The 27,947-nt window shown below is 44.9% G+C and overlaps 1 protein-coding gene across 2 annotated transcripts in view; it reads right to left on the bottom strand.

Annotated features, from left to right (window-relative positions):
- The window catches only part of ephb3b (eph receptor B3b), a gene marked incomplete at its 5' end in the record, with an annotated part of 57,548 nt that overhangs the window by 8,812 nt on the left and 20,789 nt on the right, over window positions 1-27,947 (bottom strand). Inside the window, 9 exons of one of the 2 annotated variants that reach the window (XM_083970383.1) lie at window positions 1,734-1,868; window positions 2,141-2,193; window positions 3,833-3,941; window positions 4,467-4,629; window positions 5,255-5,379; window positions 7,784-8,119; window positions 9,113-9,268; window positions 13,013-13,685; window positions 18,228-18,292. In XM_083970383.1, coding sequence (XP_083826509.1) covers window positions 1,734-1,868; window positions 2,141-2,193; window positions 3,833-3,941; window positions 4,467-4,629; window positions 5,255-5,379; window positions 7,784-8,119; window positions 9,113-9,268; window positions 13,013-13,685; window positions 18,228-18,292 — 1,815 coding nt within the window. The remainder of the gene's footprint in view (window positions 1-1,733; window positions 1,869-2,140; window positions 2,194-3,832; window positions 3,942-4,466; window positions 4,630-5,254; window positions 5,380-7,783; window positions 8,120-9,112; window positions 9,269-13,012; window positions 13,686-18,227; window positions 18,293-27,947) is intronic. The other variant, XM_083970382.1, reaches the window with a different exon arrangement.

The raw sequence follows: 27,947 nt of genomic DNA, 5'->3' as shown, positions 1-27,947 counted from the left end.
TGAGGGGGAGAGAGGAGGAAGGGGGTAAGGATCAGGGGGCGGTGCTAAGCTTCAGAGGGACTGGAGACATGGGCACAGGAAGAGGAGATAGGTGGAGACAGAAGCTTCGGGGTTCTCGGGGTCGTGGACGTTTTACGTTTAGAGTCTACACCAAGCGTGTGCAAGAGTGCAAGAAAAAATTAGGCAATGAGAGCAATGTGTGTTGACATGGGTGCAATGGTCAGAGCGTGGGGGGAAGTCGGGGGCGGAGGAGAGAAAGGGCGGGGGATGGAGGGATGGAGGAATGGATCGTGGAAGGGGGAGAGGAAAGTAGGGGGACAGGGAAGACAGGGGATGAGGGTTCGTCACTTTAAAGGCGAATGCTGGGAAGCGACGGGTTTCAAGTAGTAGCCTCAGCAGTAGAAGAGCTGTCGTAGTAGTAGTAGTAGCAGTAGTAATGGTAGTAGCAGAAGCAGCAGTAGGGGAGTCCCATCTCTGCCATCACAACGTCCTCCTTTTTGGCTCAGACACAATGCTAAGAAAACTCAAACTCACTTGGCACAGTCCTGTAGCTTTTGAGCAGAGATATTACTATCAAATATATCAAATACATTAAAAATATTTTACTATCTACGACATCAAATGTAAGGGAGGGGTTTCTAATGGAGGGGACACAACCACATAGTAGAGGAGGTGTACAGTAAGTGTCAGGTACAGGGGTCAAATACAGTGATCCAGTAGAAGCCCTCTTTAATAAAGAGGTTCTCAAGACACTAAAAAGTGGACAGGGTCAGAGACGGCCAATCCTGGACAAGAAATATTTTTAATATCTGGTGCCCCATCTGGACAGGATTAATACTTCAGAGGGATGTGGGGAAATAAATATCAGCCAAGCTCCTTGGTAACAGGCTTTGTAGCCTACAACCTAAAACAGAAGGATTTCAATTATAACTGTATGTCATTAACCAAGTAATGGGTTTGTATAAAATGCTTTCATTACTACCCACAGAACTCAAAAGTGGGCGAATACTGAAGTTCAAAAACTGGAAAGGGAAACTTTGTTCAGGCTTATATCTTAAATCATACAGTGCCTATCTATAAAGGAAGGCAGAAAAAAAATGTCCGTCCAACAAGTGAGCCAAATAACAAAAGGCTATAATTAATACTGAATGAGATAAGAGAAGAATTACACACATGCGCTTTGGACAGGATTACATTTTCCCCAAGAGAAATAAATCCTGTCTGTATGAGGCTGTAGTCTTGCATTGTCCAGAATCTGCTTCCAGTACTTTCGACAAGATTTTCAAGTCACTAAGAAATGTTCTGCTGTGTCATACTTATTTGAGTCAAATCAATTTTCCCAAACAACATCTCTCTTGTTCCAGGATTGGGCTCCATTTTTAAGTCACAGGTGAAATGATAATCCACCACACAAAAGGGTATTTAAGCTACTCTAGATGTAGACAGCATGGTACATAAGATAAAGGGTGCTAGAACTGTCAGTCTCACTAGCTTAAAAGAGATAGAGACAAACTGTATCTAGCAATGCTTTGAACATAGGACAGTGCTGGAGACATCTGTAAGACTGGAAAGGGGTTCCTAAGAGGTGACGAGTGTGGTAGGGGGAGAGGGAGCAAGGAGAGGGCTAGCGATGAATTGAGTGAAAGTACCGCTTGGTGTGAAGTCCTCTAACGGTATGGCCTGGAGGTGACTAGCAGTCTTCCCCCTGTAGCTCAGGAGCTTTGGTGGGTTACCTGCGCCGATGACCTCCTCGATCTTCACGCAGGACACATCTATCTCCTTGGCAAACTCGCGCACTGCCTCATTGGGGTCCTCGTAGGTGAAGGGGTCAATGTAGACTTTCATTCCCGGCGTTACTATTGGGGATTCAGTGGCAAGAACAGGAAAGTGAATCTATGCTGCCAAAAAAACCATCTCATTAACACTGTTTAATGCTCTAAAAATGTTCTTGATCAGGCAAGTATAGATTTAAGCAAGATCCCTCTCTGCAGTTTTTCAGTTTTTACTGCATTAAATCAATGAAGCTGAATCATGTTATGTGAGCAATTCCTTTTCTAGAGGGGACTGTCAGGTGATGTGTGGGAATACTGATTGTGGAACGTAATGTTACAAGGAGGGTCATCTCAGCAAAGAGACTTACTGTACTGCTGCAGTTTCTCTGTGTACTCCGACTCTGAACCGTTTCTCTGCTTTCTGTTGAGAAAGATGAAAACACAAACTGAGTCACGTGGACTCCTCGCAGTAGGGTGCCAATACTGGAAAGGAACAAAGGCATGAGGAAAAAAAAGAAGAAAAAAAACAGATCCCTGATAATATCTGCGGAGACGTAGCCACGCTACGATGTGGCTTGGTAAAGATATTTAGTCTTCCTGAACTGGAAGCAAAGGGATACATTGTAGATAAAGACCGTATCAATGCCTTGTGGTAAAATGATTCATACTTTGGGACTGTAACTGGAGCCTAAACAAAGGATAGCATACCATTGTCTTATGCACTAAGTGAGAGCTGTTCACTCTGGGTACCCTCAAAATGAGCAGCCGAGACAAAAGCAGACTTCAGCGGCAAGCTCAGCTGTCTTGCCTTTCTCGCCCTACAGACATCACAGCGCTCTCAATTCAGTCTGCTGCTTTTCTCCTCACAGACTCTCGCTCTCTTCCTGTCATTCTCTCTTCCCTCTCTTTATCCGTTTGTCTTCTCCCTCTATTTTTCTCTTTTACTCGAGCCCCTCGGTTTCTGTATCCACACCTTCCTGCTTGTGTCCCCTCTGCACTCGGGAGGGAGGGGTGGGGGCAAAGACGGTGACAGAGTGAGGGGGCTGGGTTGTTGAAATTACATGTTAATGTGCTTCCTTTGTTGTCTAACCAGTAACCAGGGCAATAATACCCGATGGTGATTTGCATCTTATTTCAAATTCTAATTTGGTTCCGGAATATGCCGAAGCTCTGTGTTTTGTATTATTACTATTTTCTCCTTCTTCTTCTGTGGCAGTCGGAGCAGGAGCTAAGCCAAGACCCTGAGAGAGACACAATGTAGTGGTGTGAAAATAGAAGAGAGCGAAGAGGCAGGAGGGAGAAGGAGAGGAGGGGGGAGCCAGGGAGATTATTATTCAGTCTAGCGTGACCAATGCCCACGCTTGTCAGACGTTGCCTGAACTGGCTTTCTGAGGGAACCTAGTGAGCGCCAGTCAGCGGTTGGTGCCAACCTTTCACACATACACATACTCACTGAAATGCTGCTTGACAAATAAGTAGTATAAGGATAAACGAGTGTGGTTAGACCCAGCTGATGCAGAGTCAGACTTTTTTGAAAGGTGTGAGCAGCAGCTCTGCATCTTCCCAGTCAATTGGGCCCAGCAGACAGGGCCACATCTGGGTTCTTTGTGGTCGGGCAACTGCACAGTTAACTCCGAGTGCTGGGCCATGAGGGCAGTCCTATCAGGCCCAACAGCTGCTCCACCATGCTGTGTCCAGTGCGCAAAGTAGCATTTTGGCCAAAGCTGTTTACTATTCACAGATTCAGAGGGCTAATCTGGCATTCAGTGGTCTCACAGGTGGCACACAAATCCACAGAGACTGTTCTGAGTTCTGGAGGACATGCAAACAAAGTTGACATTTGAAGCTATCTCTGTTTTGTTTTTTTCAACTTAAAAGAAAACTGTTTTCACAAATGTTTCCTTAAGTCCAAGTTGTTTGAAGACACTTTGAAGGCTAGATAAAAGTAAATGAGTGCGAAAAATGATCTGCCATCTATCGTTACTGGTTAAGATCATGCCCATCTTTCACACACGCTCTGACTTTCTGAAACACTGATAAAGGAGGAGTTAGATGCTGACCTGAGGCAGACGATAGCGATTACCACAACCGCAATGACGAAGACACAAGCGGTGGTGATTGATCCCACGATGAGCGGCAGCTGCTCCTGCAGTGACTTTGGAGGGTCGGCTGTAGGGTTCACAGAGAGACATGGGGTGGTTACTGAGAGAATGTGCCACCAACATACACCCACACTAATCCATTTGTACAGCCAAACTATGCCACTCTGCCTTCCCTGCCATCAGCCTAACTGTGGGCTCCTGTGCCTCTCACGCCTACTTCAGATCTGTATGCTTATGTAAGTAAAACCATGCCCCTGTGTTCATGCTGTATTTAGCAAGAAGAGAAGCTACCTGGGATTTACGAATGCATTGACGGGACATGACGAGTATGATGGGCAGCAAGAATGAAGCTGAAACCATGACTGATTCCTAGGAAATGGTAGCTTTATACCAAATTATATGTCAATTTCTCTACAAGGATTTTAGTTATTTTTGCATGAAAAGTAGGCATAGTAGCTACAAGCTCTATGAGCTTTTGAGCCTCCATTATGTTCCTAAGCTTATTCACAGCACTATTATAGTGGCATTGGTATTAAGCCACAAATACCCCAATATATCCCTAGGTAATAAAGTGGGTATGGGAAGAACTTACTTTGCAAGTTGGTGCTGAAGTCGGCCGGGCTGCTGTAACGGCCATAACCAGCCACTGTTCGGGCACGGACCTGCACCACATAGGGCGTACCGGCCTTTAGACCTTCGATGCGTGCGTTGCTCCGCTGGGCAGTCATGGTATGGGCGATGGCCTCACCCTGATCCTGCAGAGACAAAGACAGTCAGTGATGAAAACAACAGCAAACAGCAGCCCCTTGTTGCTGTCTTATTCATCATCAACCCCTCTCTGATGCTCTACCCTCCCTGACACAGCTGACCAGTTGAACCATGCAGTCTGGTGAAAGAAATATGGAGACAAGAGAGAGAGAAATGGAGATAGACAGACCGGCGTGTTAATCCAAAGGGAGAAGGACAAGACAACAAACAGAGCAGATATACACTGAGCGCCTTTGTTCTCGACGCACAACTCGGGCTGCTGCAAAAGAGAGAAACTTCCTAATGCACGCATTGAGAGAGGATGGGGGTTAAGAGCGAGGGCAGAGGGGGAGAGAGTATTAGGGGTACAGAAAAGGGCAGTGCATAATGGAAATATGGGAAAAGGATTGAGAGCAGAGAAAGAGAGAATAAGAAAAGAGGGATAGAGGAGTGGAAAGAGGGGAATAAGTAGCCGAGGATGATCACGCAAGCTATGATTGGAAATGGTGTCTTGCCTCACTGCAGCCATGTGTTTATCAGCCGGGGCATTGTTTTCCACACAGACGAAACAGAGACCATGCAAGTCATTGAAATTGGATTGAATTAGAGGCGTTGACTTACATTGCTGCTTACCTTCTCATGGTACTTAATCTCATAATCCAGAATGATTCCGTTGGGTTTCTCTGGAGGAAGCCAGGACAGGCTCATGGTGCTCGCTGTGGCCGCCATCAGGTGAACCGTGGGCACTGCAGAGGGAGCTATAGAGGGGGGGCACATAAATGAAAACCCGATTTATTTATTGTTTTCTGTGTTATGTCTTTTCAAACTTCTATGCCCTTTGTGTGTTCACATAAGCCCAAACACAAAGTCTTGGGCTGTGGGCTTTGTGAGAAGCTTTTGGCCAATAGTTAGTATGCAGACCCATTCCCCGCTAATGCTTGAATTCTCTCTCCCAGAGTCCTTGGGGAGGGAGAGGGGATGTCTAATTCTCCTGTGACAAGAGAATCAAACTCCAAAACCGATGGATAAGTCTCTGGTACACGCAATTCTCTCAGCCATACACCAACTTGTGGGCAAGCACACACATCCAGATGTAGACATTTCACACATTAAACAGAACTGTTGTTGAACTTCTGCTGCACTTTTGAGGAAGTGTTGGAGAACAGTCATATTTTCCATGCAGTATATAATGGCCATACGTGGACATGTAACGATACTGCGTATTGGAAATGAGCACAAACTATATAGATAGTTTATGTTTTATGGACATACTCTTACTCACAGTGGGCTATAAAACACACTGGCACTCCACCCACCTGAGCTTTTCATGCTTTGTTCACATGTGCCTATTAATGGCCAAGTGCCGTCTGCCTGCCTGTCTCCCTTTTCCTCTTTTCTAAGTTCAGGCTTGTTCTGCAACTGTGACTCACTCCCTCCTCTCAGTCTACTCCACTACCTTTGTTTTATAACTTTAACTGTCTATCTCCAGTGGCACCTTCTCTTCAAAAATACATTTCCACACTTTCTACCTACACTCTGTGCAATCATCTTAAATTTCCCCTGTTTCACTGTCTTCTTCACCACCTCACTTTTCATTTCCTTTTCACCGCTTCACACACTCTCTCTTCATTTTTGTTAAAAGGTTTTTAATCCCCAGTTTTTAGTTCTTTGATCCTCCCCCTTGTATTTCCTTTCTCCCTCTGCTGCCTGTGCTTGTGACCAGACATCCTTCAGTTTCTCTCTCTCTCTCCAAACCTTCCCCTCTACCCCACTTCCATTCCCTCCCCTTCCCTGTCCTGCAAGCGCTGTCCACCCTGGACCTCCACATCTTTCTTTCTCCCCCTGATGACAATACTTCCTAGGCAGATCCCCTGGTTACTCCAGCCAGGGGATTAGGGGCCCTCCTCCGGGAGAAGACGTCGCAGTAACCATGGAGGTGGCCCCTGGGGCTTATCACCGCCCTAGTATTTATTTTGGTTCTTAAAAGGTGAATGCAGATGCAGGGATGGTCTTGGGACTACACCAGGGGATAATCTGATCACAGTTGATGCTCTCTTGCCCCATCCTTTTTCTTCAGCTCTCTCTCTTTCTGCACCCAAGTGACCCCCAACACCCAAGGGTGGACAGTGGTCCCTGTCAGCCCAGTGCCAGATCCCTCGTAAAATAATGAAGCCCTCTCATGGGGCCCTGTGGGGCCTTTTGGTGCTAGACCCACAAACAGAAGGCATTGGTAAAGCATTTTTAGGGGCAGGAATACAAGGTTAGAGGTGAGGAGGACAAGGCCATGGAGAGAAGGGAGAGGGATGACGGGTGATGGAGCAGGGGATAATCCTTGGGGTTGTCTGAGGCTGCAGAAAGAGCAAATTTAACATAGCGACTAAAATCCAAGGCACAACTTAAGAGCCCTGGGAGAACCTGAACAAAGAGAACAACTCACAAGAACAAAAGGGTAGAGGAGGCTCAGCGGCACTGACATGTACTGAGGTTGTTTAAGATGAACTGAACTAACTAAATTTGCAAAGTTTTTACGAAAGTAATTACAAAAATGATCTACCTACCTAAATGTCCATGGGCCTACCAACCAACCAACCAACCAACCAACCAACCAACCAACCACAATTTGCCTATTTTAATTAAAACTCGATGACCCAATTTACACTCTAAATACAAAAGGAACATGCACAATAGCTCATCACTGCTACCCATTGTTAATCTGTATATACATTAACAGGGGTTCATTCTTGGTTTAACGCCGCACTGACTGCTACAGCACATTGGTCTAAATACTGGTGTTGCTGTGGGCTGGCGGAGCAGTGGGTTGGAAGCAGTGGGCAGCTACAATGCTGAAGGTTCAACACTTTGAATACACACTGCCTCGCTATTGCTATTTGTAGCAGTGTTAGTGCAGAGCACATTGTGGGCGTCTGAAAAAAAAAAAAAACGTCCCCTTCTTAGCTCATTCAGAAGAATGTCTTCCTTCTCAATCCCTGTTCAAAAGGAAAATATGTAACATACTCCTACATGCATACGAGAAATTGATCTCTACTTCTTAAGTGCAGAACCCATTCTTTTGATTCTTTTTCTGGCCTTTGAAAGTTGGAAGTGCCTGCAAGTTTAATATTGATATTTGACAGGCAACCATGAGGCTGAAGCTCTACTTACCGGCCTGATTTGTGGTGATATTCACTGTAGAGAACTGGGGCGTATAAGGGCTCTTGTTTGAAACACCGTTGACCGCCTGGATCTCGAAGCTGTACTGCGTGTGGGCCTGCAGGTTACGGACGGCTACGCGGCGCTGGTTCAGGCCCAGGTGGCGCGGCGAGATGTCTACGTTGTCATCACACCGCGAGCACATCCCCCGCTCAGGCAGGCACTTCTTACAGATGACGTTGTAGAAGGTGTCGTCCCGGCCACCCATGTCACGTGGATCACTCCACTCCAGCACCAGCGAGGTTTCGTTCACAATGGAGATGACACTGCGCGGTGAGGAGGGAACAGCTGCGGAAAGGGAGGTAAAGCACGGATGAGATGAGGGAAATAGGTTTGAGAATGAGAATGAATTTAATCTCCATGGACAATAGGTGTAAAGAAATTTGCCTTGGTGACATGCTGACAATAGAAAAAAGATTTCTATTGAAAGACACAGTTTACACATCATTATACACACATACATTCATTATTCTATAGCAGCTATCAACACAATTTATGACCCAAAAATTTCCTTTTTGCACTGGTATTAGTACATCTTTCATGCATTAAGTAGAACAGTTTTTTTCCATCACATAACAAGAGACTGTTCCAGCAGTGTTGCAGAAAAAAAGAGGACAGGAGTTCAAATTTGAATTGCATGCTCATTTTCAGTGTGTGTGTGTGTGTGTGTGTGTAAAGTGCTGGGGGGGGGGGGGGGGGGGGGAGCAAGACAAACTATTGGCAGAGCCTTGGCAATTCTTATCCAATTACCACAGCCTTATCTCTCACTGCACTGTGAAAGAATCAGCTTCCCAGCCCAGCAACAGAAAAAAAGGATCCTCTGCTCTCTTCAGCAGTGAATGAATTAGCTCCTACGTGTGCGTATTTGGTCTTAACGAAGGCACTGCTAGCGGAAAAATTCCCCTCCTTTCTGTCTGCAAAGGGGTGGTGGCGGCGGCGGGAACAGACAGACTTCACAGGGAGGCGGTTCAGGGGAGGAGCTGGATGATAAAGTTCTGGATAACGCTGGGAAAGCAAGCAGGCTTGTTTGTCATCCGTGTGTTGTGGTGTGCTGTGGTGGGAACGTTCTCCCTGAGAGCTTTTATCAGCCTTTGAGGACACAAAGCAAAGCAGGGAGCTTGGGAGAACTGTCACCACAGTCAAGTATTGTATTTAATGGCCACCGCTCAATTTTCATCACTGGAAATCTGAATTAAACAAATGACTCTATTTTGATTGGGAAACAAGATGATACAGAACACATGCATTAAAAGCAGATCATGTTAAACAGTCTTCACTTACTGGTACAGGCGGAGTCAGGAGAGTCGGTGTCTGAGCGGTAGTAGCCGTTTCGACAGGAGCAAACGCTGGCTGCTCCTGAGCTGGCACGGCTGTTGGCAGGACATGGCAAGCAGAAGCTGTCTCCCTGTTTGGATTTGAAGGTGCCAGGGCTGCAAGCTGATGGCAGAAGAGAGAGAGCAATGATGAAAAGTGTGAACAACACCTGGTTGTTCACATCAATGGCCGTGTCTTTGCAAGATTTATGCTACATTTGTGTGCTTCTTATTTTTCGAATGGTGCAGTAGACAAATCCTATTGTAGTATGAAATCACTCAATAATACTCTCTAATTGAGCCTGAGCTTCGGCATATAATCATTAGCAACGGGATGCAATGTATGAACTGTAGCGGGTAATGTTGTGGCTGTTCAGCCTGCATTTAAAAAACACTGTTCCAGCTCAGTGGTAAAATAACTGACACATCTTATTTGATGCCTTTTTTACAGTGTGTTTGTTTATTTACATATGTGCGCATGCACATGATTTGTCTTTGTCCCTTCAACCCACATGTCCCTCAGTTTCCCTTAATTATGGAGTGTGCATCTACAGCAAACTGCAGCGGAAAAGCAGCAGCACGTAGCTGCTTGCATAAACCTATGCTCACACGAAGAGATTGTCAAACCAAATTACATACACGACCTTCAGAGCCAAAACTCGGGCATGGGGCTTTCATCTGAATTCAGTCTTGTATGAAATGCATATAAACATACACAGAGAATCCCAGAGGCACACATACCACATGCCGATGTGTACACAAACCCAGGTCTGTGCACTAGCCCCCTGTGCAAAGATACTATACACAAACTCAGCAACCTGGCCTCAAGTCACTTCAATGCATTTTATTTTATCTTTTTTAAGAAAAATATGAACACTATGATTCCTTCTATCTTTGAAATCACTTCCTTTACAGACCCATGTCCTAAACAAGGTTTAGAGTGGTACCTTAAACATAAACATGCCTGACTACCTTGGACATAGTTTCTCCTTAACCCTGTTCTTGATTAGGTGAAGCCTAGTTAATCTGATGAACGAAACAATGATGGCCTTTTTAATTGACCTAGCTCCATTTATAGCAGCTGTTTGGAAGTTTATAACTCAGGTGATAAGTTGCAGCGGCGCCAGGAAACACTGACAGCGGCACTGTGATCCAGAACACTTTGGCAGGCTCCATATCTTTGATAAACTGTCTCGTTAAAAGATGAATGAGTTTGCGGTGGCGCTTAATAAAAAAGACGAGAGCAGGTAAGACAGGCAGAGTTTACAGGGGCCAGTTGATTAGCTGACCCACTAGTGCGTTAGCTCGTCAATGTCAAGGACACACTGCTATGTTTGGTCCCCCTTCCCTGAATGATAATTATCAGAGGAGCTTCTGAGTTTGTTTTTCACTCCCGTTCCAAAAACCACCAAGGTTGGAGATCAGAGCTACAGCGGAACACTTCTTGCTCCTGCTGTTTTCCCATTTTTCAAAGTTCAATATTGGCACACAACCACCAGTTGCCTGCACCGTGTACATTAGCGCTGAGTGTATTTGTTCTTCCACCATTAATCAGAGCCATCACACCACCCGCTAACAGGAAGCACTGCTTGATAAACAGATAAGAAATGACCTCGGGTTTTGCCAGGTGGGAGAACAGCTTCGATTTGATTTCGTGACCCATGAAAGTTCAACCAGCACAAGTAAATTAAAAGCAATTTCTCAACTCACAGAGGATCAGAGTATTGGTTTTGAACATGCTGGCCTAACAAAAGTTGTTGAGGGTGCATTCCCATTAAAAAAAAGCACCTATTTTTTTACATGGAGGGAATGAACATGCTGATCAATCACTTTCAGTGAGTAAAGGCGTCATCCTCTTCCTTTCATCCATTTTCTCCAAAGAGGACTCACTAAAGAATGAGGAAGAGAGAGAGAGAGAGAGAGAGAGAGAGAGAGAGAGAGAGAGAGAGAGGGGGGAGAAGAAAAGGGAGCGAGAGGTGGAAGAAGCGGAGGCATAGAAAATGCTAATCCTGTGCCCCCCACCCCCTACCCCTATCCCTCCCTCCTTCCCACTCCCCTGTGTCTTATCCTCTCATGCAGAACATAGAGCTTAAGGAACTGATTAGAATGAATGCTGAAATTGGAAAGTGTGGAGCATGAAGGGAAAAAAAAGAGTAAAGAATATTGGGGGTGAAAAATGTGCAGCAAACGAGCGGAGATGCAGGGCAAAAAAAAGAGCTCATTGATTAATATTAATGCAGGCATCCTTACTGTAACTCTGCCGGTGTATTAACAAGAGCAACGGCCTTCAGATTAGGAGGGAGTGGGAGAGGTAAAGACTGGTAGAGAGGAAGGGAGAGCAACAGTGGTGGAGCTCGAGGACACGCTGCTTGTTGGAACGAGGACAGAAAAAAGCAGAGAAAGGAAAGAGTCACGGCCAAAGGATGATGAGAGATGAGGATGGAGTAAAATACTGAGGGGGGAAGAGAAAAGAAGAGAGGACCTGACGAGAGGTGATGTGAGAAGAGAGAAAGAGGGAGGGAGATTTATCCCTTGTGGTTTTGAGTGAAGCTTGATTAGAGAACATTTTATCAGGGCCCGGTCGCCATGGCTTTAACCTTGAACTGCCAGGAACAAACAAATGAGTTTTTAGCCACATGCACTATGCTTTAATTTTACCATGCTCTCTCTCTCTCCCTCTCTCACCCACACACGCACTGATCAGCCACAACTGGTTTTAATGTGTGCTGGATGTGTGTACACATTCTCCGCCTAAAGGTGAGCATGCATTCAGTATACATGTATCTCCTCAGGCTCATCTCTTTTTCTTTTTTTTTGCATAAGAAGAATAATGAGCCTTGAGGATCCATGCAGGCAGGGATGACGTGCAAAACGGTATGGGGCCTTCATATGCACAGACACCTCAGATCAATAACCCCTACCGGCTCCCTTCTCCCTCACTCTCTCATTTCACTTTCTCCATTTGACCTGCACACCCTAAGCTTAATTTTACGCCCCTATATCCCTCAACACGCACACATTTTCCATTTATCCTCCCCTCTCCCACTGCTGTCACCCCGCACTCCATTTCAGATGAGACCTGGTGTTTAAATTCACCTTGCTTTCAACCTCTGTGAACCCGTTATGTTTTCCATCAGACCTGAAAGCATCATAGGGCCTCCCAGCTCTCATAAACAGGCACGCCTCCCCCTGCATTTCCATTTATTTAGCAGCCAGCTGCCAGGCAAAACTGGGGTCAGAGACGTAAACAGCAGCCTGCTGACAGTGTCATCTAGTGTGTGTTATTCTACCTTGTTGTCATTGGATTAATGTGTCAAAGAATACAAGGCAAATAAATGGCTCATAATAATTTGGCAGCTGGGCCAACCTCGTGTTAGAGAGACTGTAACCTGTAGCCAAAACAATACAGATTCAATCTCTCCACCAATCAGTGTGTGTCCACAACAGTCATGTGTCCAGATGAGGCGTCCTTCAGTGAGACTTTGACCTCTTGCTACGCGCTCATTGTTATTCACTCTGCATAGAAGCATCAGATACTGTGTGCCTAAAATGCAAATGTAACTTTTTTCTCAGCAGTAATAATATGATACATTATTGATCACCGCAGAGAAACAGCACCCCACCCTTCCCCACCACTATCTCATCATCCTCCAGGAAAGTAAGACTGTGGTATAACACTGAAAATCTTTGGTGGAACATGCACAGATTCTTTGACCTACTCTGGACCAGTTTGGCAGCTGACATGAGCCTTTAGCATGTGTGCAGTTGCTGAAGAATGTCTCACTAAGCTCTAGATTAATCTAACTTTGCAAACAATGAATTATGAATTGCCGGTCTGACCTTAAATATCTGTTGTGAAAACACTCACCTTGACATTGAGTTTCTTTCATCGCCGGTTCAAAACCAGCCGAGCAGGTGCAGGCTCCTACAGGAACCATCCACTCCCCATCCCCGTTGCAGTAAAGCTTCAGTGGCACGGACACCTCCAGGGCATTGGGGACGCAAGTTCCTGGTGCAATGACCAAGGATGTTGCCTCCGCCCCGGTCGCCGTCTCCGGGAAAACGGCAAAGTTGGCAATTGTGGTGGAGCACTTCTTATAAAAGACCCTCACTGAGATGAGTGACATGCAAGCACCGAGGTCCTGGAAGGCCAAGTAGAACCCAGCTTTGGATAATGGCCCGAAACTACGGACTTTTGTGTTTACGCGTCCAGACTCAAGCATGGAGAAACTCTCATCTGGGGCAATGGTGTCCACCTTCACATAAGGGTTCTCCATCCAGAAAGGGCTGGTGGCTGTGGCTGAGTCTGAGTCAGACTCATAGTAGAAGAGGTTGAAGGTCTCTTTGCAGGAACCGGGGATGTTGGGAATGCTGTTGCAGTCACGCACAGTGAATTTCATCTCCACGTAAACACGCAGCACATCCTTCCGTGGGATGAAGTCACTGCGAAGCCAGTTATTCTGGTTGAGCTCACGTACATTGCAGACTTGGTACGTCCGGATGGGGTTCATGGCATCGTCATAGCCACTCACTTCTTCCCACTGCAGAGAGAGTAAGGGACATACACTGGTTAGAGGTTGGAAAGATTTGTTGATATCTCTGAGAGATACTCTGACAGTTTGACAGATACTAAGACATTCTGTCTGTCTGGTTTTTGCACCTTGAAGGCTGAACAGATACATTCAGTCACATTGCATGAAAACATAAAACCAGGGTGTAGGATGGACCAAGAGAGAGAGAGAGAGAGAGAGCAGGACAGGGATTTTATTTTCAGTTTTTGGATATTGTCAATTACAGCCCCTTGCTTTTGCCATGCTACGCATTTCATCTCTGGTTAGTGTAGCGAAGAGCCAGGGACAAGGACTGCGAATTCATCACAATTACAGCAACCTGTCACCCCCTCACCACAGAGCCACCACAGCATGTTTACCTCATATCTGTTTGGAAGTAGCAGCCACACTGCTTCACAACCAATTACGCTTCAATTACAGAGCAATGATCGCAACGTCCTCTAATAAAGACAGGGAAAAGGCGCCGGTTAACCTTCATGCTTTTCTGTTTTTACACTCCTCTACGTCTTTCAATGTTACTACAGTACCCAGGGGGTGAATTACTCAGGATAAAATGGGATTAAATTTTCTAAACTTTGATTACCAGCTTCATTAAATGAGCGAAAGCAAACTAGACTGTAAAAGCTTTGCTGTGAGACACTGTGATCTAATGCATTTTTCAATCTCAAATGAGGACACCACGATTAAATCATTTCACTTCAAATAGCGATTCCCGTGTGTATAATACATCTTCGTGCATGTGCGTGTCTACAGAGGGATCTGCCCTCCTCTCCTATCAGACAAACACAGTGCATTAATTTTTTTTGTAGCTCAGCTAAAGCCTTATTTGCATAGCACCTTTCAAATACAAAGGCAAATCAAAGTGTTTTGCATATGGCATGGTAATGCATTAAAGCATTTAAAAAACAATGCCGAGGAAAATTAAATAGAACAAAATAAAACTAGACAAGGCTTTCAAAGTTTGGGTTTTAGCTTAAAGTCTGTGTACATTGCTCACCTTGGTCACAGCCTTGGTGCTTAAATCCATAATGCTGAACCTTTGACCTCCTGATTACAGGGCGGGTCTTTAACATCACTCACAACCCTTGCCACCCTAAAAGACTGAAATACTTAAGTCTTAAATAGCAAAACACGTCTATAACAAAATGAAACGCCTACGGTTGCACCCTCGGGAACCAAAGTTTGCTTTGGAAGATTTGACTGTCTTAAAACTCTGGCGTAAAGGCACCAATTTGTTCTCCAGAGCCAGTTGTTTCCATCTGAGCTCAGAGCATCTTAATTAAGGCTGTGATATGGATGTGGTGGAGACAAGGCTATTAATCCAAGACCCTGGAGGCCATGAGGGAGAGAGAGAGAGAGAGCGGGCGTAGCTCGGCCGTGGCATTAAAACGACGGCCCAACGAGACCGAGAGAGAAGGAGGAAGCGACCGGTGGGAATCGATAATCACTAGCCAGGTCAATGGGATGGCTGAAAGCATGAAGTGTCAATGGGTATTTAGTTCTGTGTAATAAATCACCCTCTGCAAAAGAGCGATACAGCCAAGTGTTTGTGGGTGTATGTATGAGGTTGCGCGTGTTTGTTTAAATGTGCTTCTGTGACTTGTGTACTCGCTCTGCATGTTTGTTTGAGTGTATGCGCGTGCAGGTGTGTGTCTGTTTGTGAATGTGTGTGTGTGTGTTTAGGGAGACGTCATCCCCGCAAGACACAAACACACACACCAGTGACCAAACACTCTTGAGCGCCTGCTTAGCAAGTCTGAATGAATTAAGTAGGTCATGTGAAAAAGGGTCAAGTTTCTTGGCACTGGTTTCCAACAAAGATGGATCATTACACAAGATTTGTGATCCACTCCATTTTCTCTTTGTCCTTTCCAATCAAAGCTTTACATTTTACTTTCAGACATCAGTGAGAAAAAAAACATTTCTGTGACATATACTGACGGTCGTCTTGAAGGGCCTGAACTGCAATGGGGAAATATATTTCACAATATTTTGGCGACACTATGGCTGCTTGGAACAGACTCATAATATGAATGTGATATGAGGACAGCATGTTGGTTGTGCTGCAGGAGTTTATTTCAACACCCCTTTTCACTCTTGAACCTTACACGTATTCAACTTTTAGCAGCCTTGATGTTACCGAAACTACCATAGCTAGCTTCAGGCATTAGCTAAAATGCTGAAGCCACAACAAACAATTAGTGTGCTTTTATTTTTCTGTTTGTTTTTAGCATGAATGAGCTCTCCGGGGCTAATTTGGAGGACATTTTAGCTCGTTCATAACATGCTTCAGCATGCTGGAGGTCTGTGAAGCGCACAGTGATACACTAACAATAGTTATTATCTCGACAAGCTAACTAATTTGGTACAGTATATTGTTATCAGTGTGTGGTAATGGAAAACCCTGTAGGGTGTCGTCCCAGGTCTGAGGAGAGCCCTGCTATAAAGTGGAATTCCCCCTTAATATCCCATCTGTTTTGTCAGACAAATGATATAGTATAGACATACACTAGGCAGGGAGATTTTGTAAAAAAAAAAATGGAAATCCAAGTGACAACACAGGCCCAGCTCAGACGCTAGATGACATGCACAGACACACACACACTTAAATGGCACACAGGCATGATGCACTGATGCTACAGGCTAAATAGACATATGCAGACAGTGAGACTGTGAAACCCACATACCTATGTGCGGACACAGAGGTAAAAGAATACGTCTGGATACATGTACACACATGTACAGGCGCTAGGAGCTGGTAATGTGGTGTGCAAAGATACTGCCTTGTAGTTATCAACACTTACCACACTAACCCAAAGTGTGGCGGCATAAAAATGTAAACATGAGGAAGAGCCAGCTTGGCTTGAAACATCATGTTTTAATAAATTACACTTGCATCGGAGCCCCTTTGGTGTGTGGACTGTCCTCATTGTTGGCATGAAAATGTAACATACGTGCAATATTTTGTCTCTGGGTTCACTGTCACAAATAGATACATCTTATGTTCCTGTCTGTGTTGCTGTGTTATGTCTGTTGCTTTATCTGCTTGTGTTGTGCAACACTGTGAAATAAGACAGAGATGCTGTGACTCAGACTTGGCTGGACAGCATCCCGGTGAGAGTGTGAGTATGTGTGTATGGGGAGGTGGGGGTCTATTTTCCAAGATTTTTTTTTTCTAAGAGATTGATTTTTTTTTCCTTTATGTGCTGTCTCCCTCTCCGTGTATGGACGTTTCTTTGGGTTTTCATCTCAGTCTCTCTTCTCTCCCCCTCACCCCTCTCCAGTTTCTTTGGTATGTTACTTTGTTTGTCCTCTACCACTGTACCGGTTCCTCTTAAACACTTGTCACCCGTAACAAAAACAAGTCACGATGTTCCCGTTACAAGACCTCAAAAGCATACAAATAAACACACGTACACCACAAAAACAGAAAGTAGGGGGAGATAACTCGGGGACGTGCACCGTCTCTGGCACACTCTGCTGCAAAACAAAAAAGGCATGGGAAAAATTAATCTCCTGTCTTTTGAGTGAGTGCAAAGGAGTGCTAAAGGCTCTCCACTGTATGGACGACTCTTGAAAGGGAGCATCTGTTGCTGGTTTGAAACAGTGAGGCGTCTTTTTTTGTTCCTATGCCATTCTGCATTGGACCAGTGGGAGCATTGCAACAGCATTGTAACTTAAAGAGGGGGAGGGGGCACTGGCAGGGAGAGGAAGATGGACAGATAAGAGAAGGGAAGGAGGAAGGGGAGAGAGGGCACAACAGGCTGTGAGGAGGGGTTTGTCCTACTGATTGTGGCTAGTGTCTGGCTTCATTAGTGCTTAGTTACTTGGAAGTAAAGGATGAGGAGAATAAGGAGGGTGGGTGACTTCGAACAGCTGGGGTGGAATCTCCCTGCAAGTGCAATGGGGTAAAAACAAAATAAAATAAAACCTTTCAAAACACAAGGGCCAAGTCGGAGGGCCACACAAAGGCAAAGGGAGGAGTGCTGGTGCTCTTTGAAGTATAGTGGAGGAGAGGTCAAGACTCCTTTTGCTCCTCTTTAGGCCATTGTGGAGACCACATGGGAAAGCAAGATGAGGCTGTCACTAGCACTTTGTGTGCGGTAGATTTGGGTGCCTGAATGTGCAACGGGTCAACGCTGAGAAATATTTCTGTTTTTAAAAGCCTACTTCACGAGGAAACTGACGCTTTTCACATGTTTAAAGTGCAGTGAGGCAAGAGAAAATGGGACATCTGTGACTGCGCGGGTCAGTGAAACTGGATTGCAGTTTTTTCTGTTCGCTAAAAAGCGCATCCTGTTGAACACTAAAACACATCCTGAAGATACAGGACATTTGGACTTCAAAGAAGGAAACAGACACACTGTATGTAGTAAGGGCAAGGTCAGAGTCACACCCACTGTCCATATATGATGATGTGTACGTGTATAACATCACATTTAAATTACAAAGAGAAAACAGAGCAGTTAATATGTCTCTGTCTCCATGGAGATCATAAACACAAATACTCACTCCGCTCTCAGGGTGGGCAGTCCAGGCTAATTCTGTCGTAGCCCACTTTGTGTCCATCAATGTCTCTGTAAACGGAAACAGAAAGAAGACAGCCAGGTTAGACAAAGAGGAGCAGACTGACGGAGGAGATCAATAGTCAACTCAAAAGTTTTACAACAATGTCATAAAATGTGTGAAGTGTTCTGGGGAAGACATAAAAGGCTTTGATTAAAGTTGTTCTCAGATAAGTGAATGAATAACCCGGAGACAGAAGCAGTGGGCTTAGAGCGATATTAGATTCAATTAAAGAAAGAAGGAGTGCAAGTGTGCCTGCATATGCACGTGTGTGTACGCGCATGCGTGTGAGAGAGACACACATCAAGGTGGGTAATCAGTAAAGTATTATTGTGTAACATTTTATTGCCGCTCCTTGTCTGGCCATTTACACTCTATTAGACATTTGCTTTTTATACAGCGGAAAGGAAACAATAATGTCTCAATGAGAAACAGTTCCGATTCCTGCAGGGCACTGTGACACACACACACACATAAACACACTTACACATAACATACACGCACATACACTAAGTAACAGGTTGTAAAACTCAAGAAATATAAGCCAACAGACAGCTTTAATGAAGAGGGGGGGTCATAAAGTTAGGTGTCACAAAGAGGCGCTCATGAGCAGTACCACTTTCTGTCAATACTTGATTACAAACACGCTTTATGTTTGTTTGTACACCTATGTCTTGGCACACACACACACACACACACACACACAGGGGAATGCGCACACCTCACAGACTCAATACACACACACAAAAACGCACAAAATGTCGGACTGGGATCTCTCCTGCAAAATCCCTTCCCTGCGATCCACTTTCCACTCTCTTGTTTCTACTGGCAAAGACGGCGGCTTTGTGAGAGCAGAGAAGGAAGACTGTAAATGTCGAGTCTTTTACTACCTGGCGCTCAAGGCGCAGTGTGCAGCCACCGTTATTATCTCAACCGCTGTGCTGTTCTACAAGATAGTAAAAGATGATGAAACGGCACTGGCAAGAAAGTGAGCTTACACTGTCCCCGGTCATGGAGGGGAGTGTGAGATGTTCCCACTTTGGCTGCTTCAGTTTCAAAGGATGAACCTGAAAAAAGTCTTTTCAGCTCACTTTGCCATTCTACTACCATCTCTCAGTTGTTCTCTGCCTCTGTCGCCCTCTTTCATCTCTGTAGTTCTTCTCTCTTTTTATTTTGCTTTCACCGGGTGAGCTGACAGGAAATGGCACATGGGAGAAAAATAAAAGTATAATCCCAGGATTTCACCATCCCTCCTCCAAATGTCTGCTGCCACCACCACCACTGCTGCATTCAGGAGCACCGGCGGTGACAAACGCAAACACCCCCAAACTCAAAGGCACTGCGGAGACGCCATGCTCCTTCAAACTGGGAATTCCCACTGAATTCCACCCCCACATACCTTGAATGACAGTGTCTGTGACATGTGTAAGTGCCTATTACACTGGTAAAAACATATGACTTCCAAGAGAGCTCCAGCCAAAGGGAGACATCTTCTGTTACAAAAAAAAAAAAAAAACCTCACACAATCACTTTTCAAATGTAGCTTGGGCTTGTTCCCCGCAGGCAAAATGGTCTGGAAGCCTCAGTGTGTGCCGGTTCACACAGAGAGAGAGAGCTGTCTGTCTGGGAGTGGCTGGGGGGAACTGAAGTGAATATCATGCACTCTCAGCACAAGGTCAAATCTGGCGCACAACCTTTGTCACAAATGATCTTCTCTCTCTCTCTATCTGTCGCTCCAGTCTCCGATACTCTCTCTGCGCTGTTAGAGGAAATGCCTTTGAATGAAATCATGACTGCAGCCTGCTTTTGCTGAGAGCATATGCAATGAGGAACATTTGTCTCTTGAGCAAATAAAGCTCTACTAGTGTTTTCATCCTAGAAACTGTGTCAGTGCATGTTAGCTGCAGGCTTTCCCCCTGACTCACACAGTGACAGTGTGTGATTTGGGACGTGTTACCGTCAAGCTACGCAGGTAAGTAAAGCCGGTGTAGTGGAAATGATACACCTCTGCTGCCTGGTGTTTATTATTAAGACTAGACCTTTGTGTGTGGTGCTCTGGCTTGTCATTAGCGCTGACCTTGCTGAATATGGCAACACAGTGAAACACAATGACTAAACGGGGGATAGGTGGGGTGGGGGAAGATGGGGTGAGAGAGAAAGAACCAGAGTCAGAGAGCAGATAGAGAGATATGCAAAGCACACACAAACGCCTGCACCTGTGCAATCTGACTCAGTGGTTTGGACGATGGATCATTCGGGAGTGCACGTCCAGCAATAACCCTTCCCCACCTCGATGCATCTGCATTGTTTAACCGTGTCCAGTCTGTGCTTGTGTGTGTGTGTTTGGTGCAAAGCCCTGTATTGTGCCCAAAGTGGTGCACCAATCCTGAGTCAATGGGCCAGAGCAAAAGCACTGAATGACCCCAACCTTACACTGCCACTCCCTCTCTGTCAGTGTGTGTGTGTGTGTGTGTGTGTGTGTATGTGTATGTGTATGTGTATGTGTATGTGTGAGGGAGGGGGGGAGTATTGTACGTGCGTTTCTGCACACTGTGTTTGTGTGTGAATCTGTGAATAACACATCAGGGAATGGAAGCGCACTGCAATATTCATGACTGTACAACAGATTCAGACACCTGCCCGGTCACAGAGAGCACACAGACAATAAGGGAAATAAAGCAAAGCAGCAAATATATTGCTATAAGCAACTGCTCTTCAGTGTCAAACTGGCAGACTTGTGCTACATGAATGGTAAAGGCTCAGACAGAGGCAGAGTAAGACAAATTATAGAGACACAGTTATTTTTTTTTAATAGCAAACAACCTCGGAAAGCTTGTAAGACCATACTGGCTGCTTGCCTAATGGGCCTGGCTGAGAGAAAAGAAAAAAGAAAAATAGACGGACAGAAAACCAGAAGGACGAGTTAGGGGAGAAACGAGCAGTGTGTAAACTATAGGACACTTTCTCTGTGCACAGCAAATACCCCATTTTCTCATCACTTTTACAAATCCTGAAAGTGTAAAAAGAGAAAATGAAAAGTTGCAGGTTGTATGGGGGGGGGGGGGGGGGGGGGGATAAAAAACAAAATGAGCAAACTGAGTAAATCAGGCAAATGAGCATGCAAATTTACTGCTGTAAAGCACACACACACACACACACATTGAGGGAGTGAAGTGCGCAGATGTGGGAGGTAGCGCTGTAGATCAGCATACACTACACAGATGCACAAGGCTGCTTAATCCATCTTCCTCGCGTGCACTCTCACTTTTTTTCTCATTCTTTTGCAATCTCTTTCTCATCATTCCTGTGAAATAATGGATCTAATTCCGTTTCCTTTTCTCCCACTCTTTCGCTTTGTCTATCCCCTCCTTTTTTAAATCCCACAATTTATCTAACTACTCTCTCTCTCACTCCACTAGGAATAGATAGGTCCGACCTCTTTTCATTTGTCTTCTTCCTCTCTCTCTTCCTTTTCTTGCCAATCTCAATATCTGCACTTGTGTTTTCACGCTGTGCTGTGATGGATGTGACGTGCGGTGTACAGGGGAATGTTTTTCAACCACCTACTGCTTATGAAGACTTTTCAATTAGCGAGTCACTGTTTGAGTAACCTGGGGACTGCTTCAGTAAAGTGTTATTTATGATCGAGGTCAAATGCACCTGGGATTAGCGAAACAAACATGGGGGGAAAAAAATGGCAGCGACATTTGTTTTCTCTGCGTGCTCTGATTGTGTGAGAAAAACTGCAGCAATGCAAACAGGATTGGAGAGATGCAGGCAAATAAACATGTACACGCACATACACACACACAGGCGAGCACATGCACATGCAAAGCCAACCCCAACACTCTAATCCCGTAATGACAGGGCAGGCCTAATAACAGGGGAGGGCACTGAAGCATTCGTCCCTTTGGCCGCATCCAGTACACACACACACACACACACACACACACACACACACACACACATGCATGCACACAAACACGCACACACAGCACCCAGAGTTACAAGCCTCTTAAAATATTTCTTTGTTCAAACAAGCAGACTTCTTAAAAGAGAGAAAAAAAAGACGACGGACCAGAGGAGGAAAGGAGAAGAAAGGCTATAGTTGTTTCACGGGGGCTAAGTCCTCCGGTCGCAAGGAGCAGACAGGTGAGGGATTTAGCTTGGATCTCGCCTCGACTACTTTGAGCTTTTTAGCATGCTTGTCTTTGTTAGCGTGACCCCGTCAGATGGCAACTGAAAGATAACTGAACCGAAACCCTCGGGGAGCTAAAAGATGTGTCTCGACAACCTTGTAGAGATGATGTGTCACAGACACAACAATGTTTGAAATGTCAAACCAGAAGCCTTTTTTTGTTGATGTAATAGCTTCCTGTGTTAGCATTTCTTCCTGCTATAAGTGCCTATGACAAGATGGCTGCTGTATTAATGAAACATGATGACAGCGGGATTTTGTATTCAGCCAGAAAAAGTAATGAGGAAAAAAAAAAACCTAATGACTCCTTCCCTGAAAGTCCTTCCCTTCAGGCTTCTCCACTAGTTAATTATCTTCTCCCCACCTCTTCTCTGGGTAGCTTTTGTTGTGTTCTCCGACAGTCAAACAGACCAAGCACATGGCAACCTGGCATGGGGTAGCCACTCCATTAAAATACTATGCAGTCTAGTTGCCAAACACTTGAGCCTCTGTTTAGCCACAGAAACAGTGAAATGTGTCAACATTGAGAGCGAGGACCCCACGCTCAAGTTATTAGCGCTATTAGCCTGATTGCTTTGTGCGCTATCTTTGTTGGCTCGGCTTTTGTCGTCCAATGTGAGGCTGAGGAGGAGAAAGAGGAAGAGAGAGGGATGCGGAAAGAAAGAGCAGGAGGAGAGATGCCATTCACATTCAAATTGTCCGAGCAGCCTTTTTGCCTTTGTGCGGGGCCAGAGAGCGATGATTAGGAGAAGCCCCCTTCATTTTATGGCAAGACCTCCCCTCCAGCACCCACACACAAACACTCACAGTCACGGTAATTGGTTGCTGCGACATGGACAGGCCACGGAGGTGATTCCTCTGTGGAATTCCTGAATCCCCCCCTCTCTTTCTTCCCCATCAACACACACACATACTTCACCCTGCTAACACTCACTGTCAGTCATCCCACAATGGCTGTCGCACAAGAGGTTTTGTCCTGTGTGTGTGTGTGTGTGTGTGCGTGCACTAACAGGGTTACAATGTCGATACCTAGCAAATATCTACCTTTCTTTTTCTTTCTCTCTCCTTGTCACTAATTTTTTTCTCCCCAGATTCTTTCCTTCTCACTCTGTCTGACTCTTATATCATCTCTCCCTGTGGGGAAGTCTAATGAACGCAAGTCTTTGCCCTCTGCATTTGTCACTGGGCCCCTGCCCTCAATTATTTCCCCCTCGTCAAAAGATACCTTGGGGCCGAGTACTGTTTGGGTTGTTACAGCGTGCCATTTCTTTTTCCTTTTTTTTTTATGTGTGTATGTCTGTCCGCTTGGCCAAATGTGTCTGCAGAGGCAATTTCTGACAAGCAGCTCTTTCCCAATGATGCTGGGTCTTTGTGATAAATAAACAAAAACAAACACAACAATGTTCTTTTCTGTCAGACGCTGTTGAGGGAGCAGTGCAGAGCAGAGCAAAGCGGTTGAAATGGAAAAAAGAAAGAGCTTTGATCGTGGTAAGGGGGACATTGCAAGCTAGTTCAGCTGCTTTTTAGAAATTACATATATGTGAGTGTGCACTTATGAGCGTGTGTGTGTGTGTGTGTGTGTGTGTGTGTCTGCAACCAAGTCAAGAGGAGGGTGCTGCCTCTTTCAAGGGCTCATGAAGTCTAGTCTAGTTCCTGTTCTGCTGATGGAATAGGCCTCTTTGTCTTTACCCCCCTCCCTCTTTTCTTTCTGTTTCTCACTCATTCCCCCTCTTTCTCAAATCTCTCTCTCTCTCTCAGCCCCTCCCTTTCCCCTTCTCTCACTAACTCTCCTAATTACAAAGCACAGAGGATCTGACGAACAGGTAGCCCTGAGGGCACCTGTCTACAAAACCAGGTGTGCTTTAATGTGTGTATGTGTGCAAGGATACATGTGTGTCGGCATGTGTGTGTTAGAATAAGTGTGTATGCATGTGTGCATGTTCGGCCTTCAGAGGCCCGTGTCTTACTATAATAAATGAGTGATAGCGCGTGTGTCTGCTTGATATACGAGTGAGTATAAGTGGTTGAAAGTGCTTCTGATTGGTTTATTGCATTGTCACCGTGGCATTTACTTTATTTAACTTCGACCTCTTGAAACTTTGAAGTTTCTTTTATCGTTTCACTTGGAGCAAATGACTGTGGATGAGCATGAAATCTAACTGACTTCAATGGAAATGCAAAAAGATGAACACTTACAAACTAGTTTCCCCCAAAGCTCCTTTTCCTTCACTCTGTTTTGTGTGTGTGTGTGTGTGTGTGTGTGTGTGTGTGTGTGTGTGTGTGTTGCACATTCTCTTCCTTCTTAGACTCAACTTCCTAGTTAACCACCCAACCCCTCACCCTGCCGAGGACCTAGCCGTTCACAGCTGTGTGCATTGTCCCATGGGTTTCATTGAATAGTTCTGTGTTCAGTTGCTATTGAATAAGTCACAGCCCCTTCATCAACAGCACTGACAACATACCACATACACACACAAACACACACGTTCACGGCTGGGGGGTGAACCATTAGCACATGCTTTATTGGCTACTTGCTCTCTTGACACAAGCCTTTTAGATTGCCTTTAAAATCCAATTCCAGGTAGGTTGAATGTAAATTGTGGACATTTTTGCTCCTCCTACTGCACCTTAATCCAATCACCGGACAATTGTTTTTGTATTTGTCACTTGTAAATGAGAGAGCTAAAGCAACAAACAGCACAGCAGATTACCCAGGGCATGCAGTTCAACATGCAGCTGAGTGACTTCAGCTTGCTTTGAACCTGCAACCTTGTAGTTACCACCTCATTTCCTAAATTGTGAAAGACACACTGAACATTTCTCTCTTGTTAAAGCTTTTGTTCAACGTCCGTAACATTCCACATTTATCTTTATGTCTTTGCCTGCCCCTTTACTCAACGTGCACATAGTTATCTTCATGTGTGTGTACTGTTGCTGCAAGACTGCTGATGCTGCTGGCTGTTGTGGCTTAATAACAGTGTTCTGCACCTTTGTCTGGGAAGACAGAAACACCTTTTTTTCTTTTCTTCTTTTACAGCCATGCCCCATGGTATGACGTGAACTTTAGTGGTTTTCATTGCCTCACTGAAACATTTCTCTCAAAGAGTCATCCCAGCACATGCTGATTTACAACACTGAGATGTTTGGCCTTGTCATAGGAAATCTAACAAGGGCTGCCAACGCTTTAACTCACCTCTCAACTCTAATGAGTTGAAAAAGCTCATAAAGTACATCAGACATGAGTAATAATCAAATGTAGTTCCACTGTAACAATGATTTGGTAAGGCTTTGTATCATGTATAGCACTTACATCTCATTTCAGATAGGTATGTTACTCATTTGCAATTGATTATGTTAAGGGCATCAGGCCTGTCTGTGTTTAACCAACAGGAAATGGGCACAGGACCAGACTTCTGTAGGGACATGGAATGTTTACATCACCTAACATGGAAACTATTGCCTCAAACTTCACCATAAATGAAGCCATTTCTCGCTTACAAGCCTTCCTGGAAATGCTCCACACCTCTCTCGCTCTCTGTTTTACAACATTTGATAATTCAGTCTGGGTTTTGATTCTTTTTTTTTTCCTCTTTTGTCCCTCCAGTGAAATTCAACATCAAACACTGACAGTAAACACTGTTTAAGCATAACATGCCAGTCATGAATTAGATTGCTGAATCCAAGCGAGGGGTGACTTGTGTGGCGTGTGTATGCCTCTGCGTGAGACGCCTTGGTGCCATCATCTGATTTCCTGGCGAATGACTCAGCCAACTGCGACTGAGAAATGCAAACAAGCGCGCAAGGAACAGGTTCGCCTTCACCCCGAGGATCTGCATATGGAAATACACATCTCCTAGTCGAATTTTGTGGGTATTTGTGCGTGTGTTTGTATTAGTCAAGAGTGAGAAGGGAAGCGCGACAGAGTAATTTGGCTGTCTCTTTGTGTGTGTGTGTGTGTGTGTGTGTGTGTGTGAGATGGAGTGAGCGTGCGTGTCACTACAGCTGTTGATTTCATTCCTCATGCTCCCTGGGGGACAGCAATACCTCGAGTACGATTCATATTTAAAATACAATTTAGTGTAACTGCAACCTCATCAAGCTGTGATTGATTCAGGATCTGCCACGCAGATGAAAGGCTAACAAATATACCTGATACACCGAATACACACGAACACACGTAGGTGCACATTTCACATTTCTATAAAAAGACTTCTTTGACACATACCAAAATAACAGGCAGGCAACATGCATCCCAACATCAGCTCCTCTATTACCTAGCTTTCAACCTCTCCTATTTATAGCATATACAGTAAAAACTGCACCCTCTGTCTTTTATTCAATTTCCACCAAAGCATTCTTTTGTAGGCAAGGGTTCAAAGCCTTGCTCAAGGGCACGTCAGTAGAAAGAAGTGCAAAAAATGCAGACTGTTCTGTTGTGCAGACAGTGAAGTATACTATATAAAAACAAAGGCTGCAGAATAAAGGGCATCATTCAATGGAAATGAAATTTCTCTTGACATATTATTTAGCAGGCTGTTTTTTTTTTTTAGAGTTTCAGCTAATTTTAATGCAACCAGAGTTTAGCTGCAAATCCGCTGACACAGTGAAAAAGAAATGTTCACATCTCTCTATCTATCCATCTCATCCCATGTACTTTGGCATTTATTTAAAGCTTGTTACTGATGTTCAACAATTGGCTCATTATATGTTCATCTACAAAGAGAGAGACATAAAAGGAGGGCGGTGGAGTAATTTACCCGATGAGATAAAGCAGTGGTGATATCCTTTGATTCGCTGCTTTGTCTGGTCAAACCTGCAGACTCCTCTGACGATGCATCGGTGGATGTGGCTAATGAACACGCTGCGCTATGTGGCACAGAACCACGATAAGAATCGCGTGAGGTAGCGTGGGTGCTAATAAATATGAAGTGCCTCAAAGGTCAAACAAGAAGAGGGAAAGATAGATTATGATCTAATTAATCTTGAAGTAATTCTTACTGAGCAGTAAATGTTAAAATCTGAAAAAAATACTTCAAATGAATTAAAGGGGACAATGTGTGAGTTATCTAAGCAACTGCATTCGTATTTATACAAAGCGGGTGATTCTGTGGCTGTGCGTGTATCTGTGAGTAGAAATTCACCTGGCGCCTCTGTCTCTCTGAGGGATTTTGGGTATTGGTGGTGCTGACTAACATTGTGACAGGTGAGTGTCAGGACTTGCTAACTCCCTCCAAGTTGCATTTAGCACACCTGCTCTCATGCTTTACCTTCATCGACCACCCGTCACATTCCTACGGATCCTGTCCTTTTGTGAAAGCAAAGCCTACTTGGCCTTGTGGCGACAGAGACCACACTGAAGCTAGAAAAAAAAAGACCTCACAGGTTTGATCCCCAAGGTCAGCGTGTGACGATTAACAGACTGTTAAAATGTCCTTCAGATGGGAAATGAACCTGTATTGGCTCAAGTC

The sequence above is a fragment of the Trachurus trachurus genome (assembly GCF_905171665.1).
Source record: "Trachurus trachurus genome assembly, chromosome: 4".
Classification (NCBI taxonomy): Eukaryota; Metazoa; Chordata; class Actinopteri; order Carangiformes; family Carangidae; genus Trachurus; species Trachurus trachurus.
Note: the sequence above shows the minus strand (reverse complement) of the source record. Positions and strands in the feature narration are given on the sequence as shown.